Source organism: Egretta garzetta, unplaced genomic scaffold, assembly GCF_000687185.1.
Source record: "Egretta garzetta isolate BGI_Z169 unplaced genomic scaffold, ASM68718v1 scaffold7, whole genome shotgun sequence".
Lineage (NCBI taxonomy): Eukaryota > Metazoa > Chordata > Aves > Pelecaniformes > Ardeidae > Egretta > Egretta garzetta.
This window is the reverse complement of record NW_009260350.1, coordinates 3,194,353-3,196,093: the sequence shown is the minus strand read 5'-3', so window position 1 is coordinate 3,196,093 and position 1,741 is coordinate 3,194,353. Positions and strand designations below refer to the sequence as shown.

The 1,741-nt window shown below is 63.4% G+C and overlaps 1 protein-coding gene across 1 annotated transcript in view; it reads right to left on the bottom strand.

The window, feature by feature from the left end:
• Window positions 1-1,442: 1,442 nt before the first annotated feature.
• Window positions 1,443-1,741, bottom strand: part of GAS2L1 (growth arrest specific 2 like 1) — a 5,789-nt gene continuing 5,490 nt past the window's right edge. Inside the window, exon 5 of the mRNA XM_035898379.1 lies at window positions 1,443-1,702. Within this exon, the coding sequence (XP_035754272.1) occupies window positions 1,443-1,702 (260 nt within the window). The remainder of the gene's footprint in view (window positions 1,703-1,741) is intronic.

Here is a 1,741-nt window from a genome sequence, read left to right as displayed (position 1 = left end):
CAGCCCTGTGGTGGTGCCCAGTGCTGGGGAGATGTTCCTGAGCCCCTCCTGGGGTTAGGGATGTGCAGCTGGTCCCCATGGGGTGACAGCCCTGGTACCAGGCACCCTGCTGGGTGCTGTCTCTGCTCTGGGACACCATAGACCAGCCCTGCTCCCAGGGGAGGTGCATGGCAGGCACCTGGGGACCACAGGGGCCACCCTGTTTTGGGAACCCTGAAGTCACAGCAGGATGGCCACCACCTAGACCCCATGGTGACCCACAACCTACCCAGCCCTTGGGCAGCGCCAGGGCTGGGCTGTGCCCTTGGGGTGAGCAGCTCTTGGGTGAAGGCTCCTGGACCTGGAATGCTTTTGCTCCAGGCAGCCCTAAGGGCTGTGAGGCAGTGGAGGGGTCCCCATGGGTGCAGAACATGGGGGCTGACCCTCACCCTGGCTCTTCCCTCCACCACTTCCCCAGCCCCACAGTCCTTGGGCTCAGGGGGTCTTGCATCCCTCCTGCTCACCACTGGCTGCCCCTCAGCAGGTCCCAAACCCCCTGGAGGGTCTTGCCCTGCCCCCCTCCCCCCCCAGGACAGAAGACTGGACACGGTGGATCAGCTCCATTGGTCTTTACTGGCTCGGGGGAACACGCAGGGCTGGAGGGGCGGGGGCCTGGGCAGGCGGCTCCAGGCACAGCCCCACCCTGCCCTAGGGACATCAACAGATGCTACGGACATGGGGGAATGATGGGTGCTAGAGAGGAAGGAGTAACCCCCCTGCCCTGAAATACAGGTGCCAATAAGCTGCATGTCCCCGAGTCCTTGCAGTTGTGGAGAGGAGGAAGAGAAAAGAAGAAAAGAAGAGAAGGCCAAGAAGAGTAGAACATGACATGAAGAGGTGGCCAAGAAGAGAAGGAGGAGGATGACGCGGAGATGACATAAGAGGAGAAGATGACAAGAGAAGGGGGAGAAGGCCAAGAAGAGAAGAAGATGACATGAAAAGAAGGTATCAAGAGGAGAAGGCCAAGAAGATGAAGAGAAGGCCAAGATGATGACAAAAAGAAAAGAAGAATTAGGAGAAGACGGGACGAGACAAACATCAGAAGTGAGCGGTTGGTTGCTTTCCAGCCCTGTTCCCAGGTGGCTGGGATGCAGCTCTCCACTCTGGCCACCACCACTGTGACTGCGCCATGGCCACCCCCCATGGCGCTGCTCTCCATGGGGACCAGGGTGTGTCCGGGGCCCTTTGCACCTGGCTGGGGCCAGGGGCTTCTGGCAGACCCCAACCCCAACTACCAACAGTCACTGAGCGAAGGGGTCCCGGCTCCTTGGCCATCGCCTGGCTGGGGCCTCTCCACACAGGTGCCATCGCCAGCAGCAGCTCCGTGATGTCCCCCGGGGAGGGGGGGTGCTGGGGGCTTCTCCCTGTCCTGCTTGCCACCCGTGGCTATCGAGCTGGGCGTCTCATGGCCAGGCATCCTCGTCCAGCCCCTCGTGCTCACGCGGGACCCAGGGGGGGTCCAGGAAGGAGGAGAGGACACTCTGCAGAGCCCCCCAGGGCTTGGGGCTACTGGTGGGGGGCTGAGGGGGGGCTGCCCCATAGCCCCGTGGGGTGGGGATCCGGGAGGGCTTCTTGTGGGGCTGCGTGTCCAGCCGGGGCTTGGCCCAGGGGCGCGGGGGCGGTGCAGGGAGGGAAGGCACGGGCTCAGGGACCCCCGGCAACCCTGGGGGGCCATCTGCTGTGGCAGGGGTCTCCTCCGTCT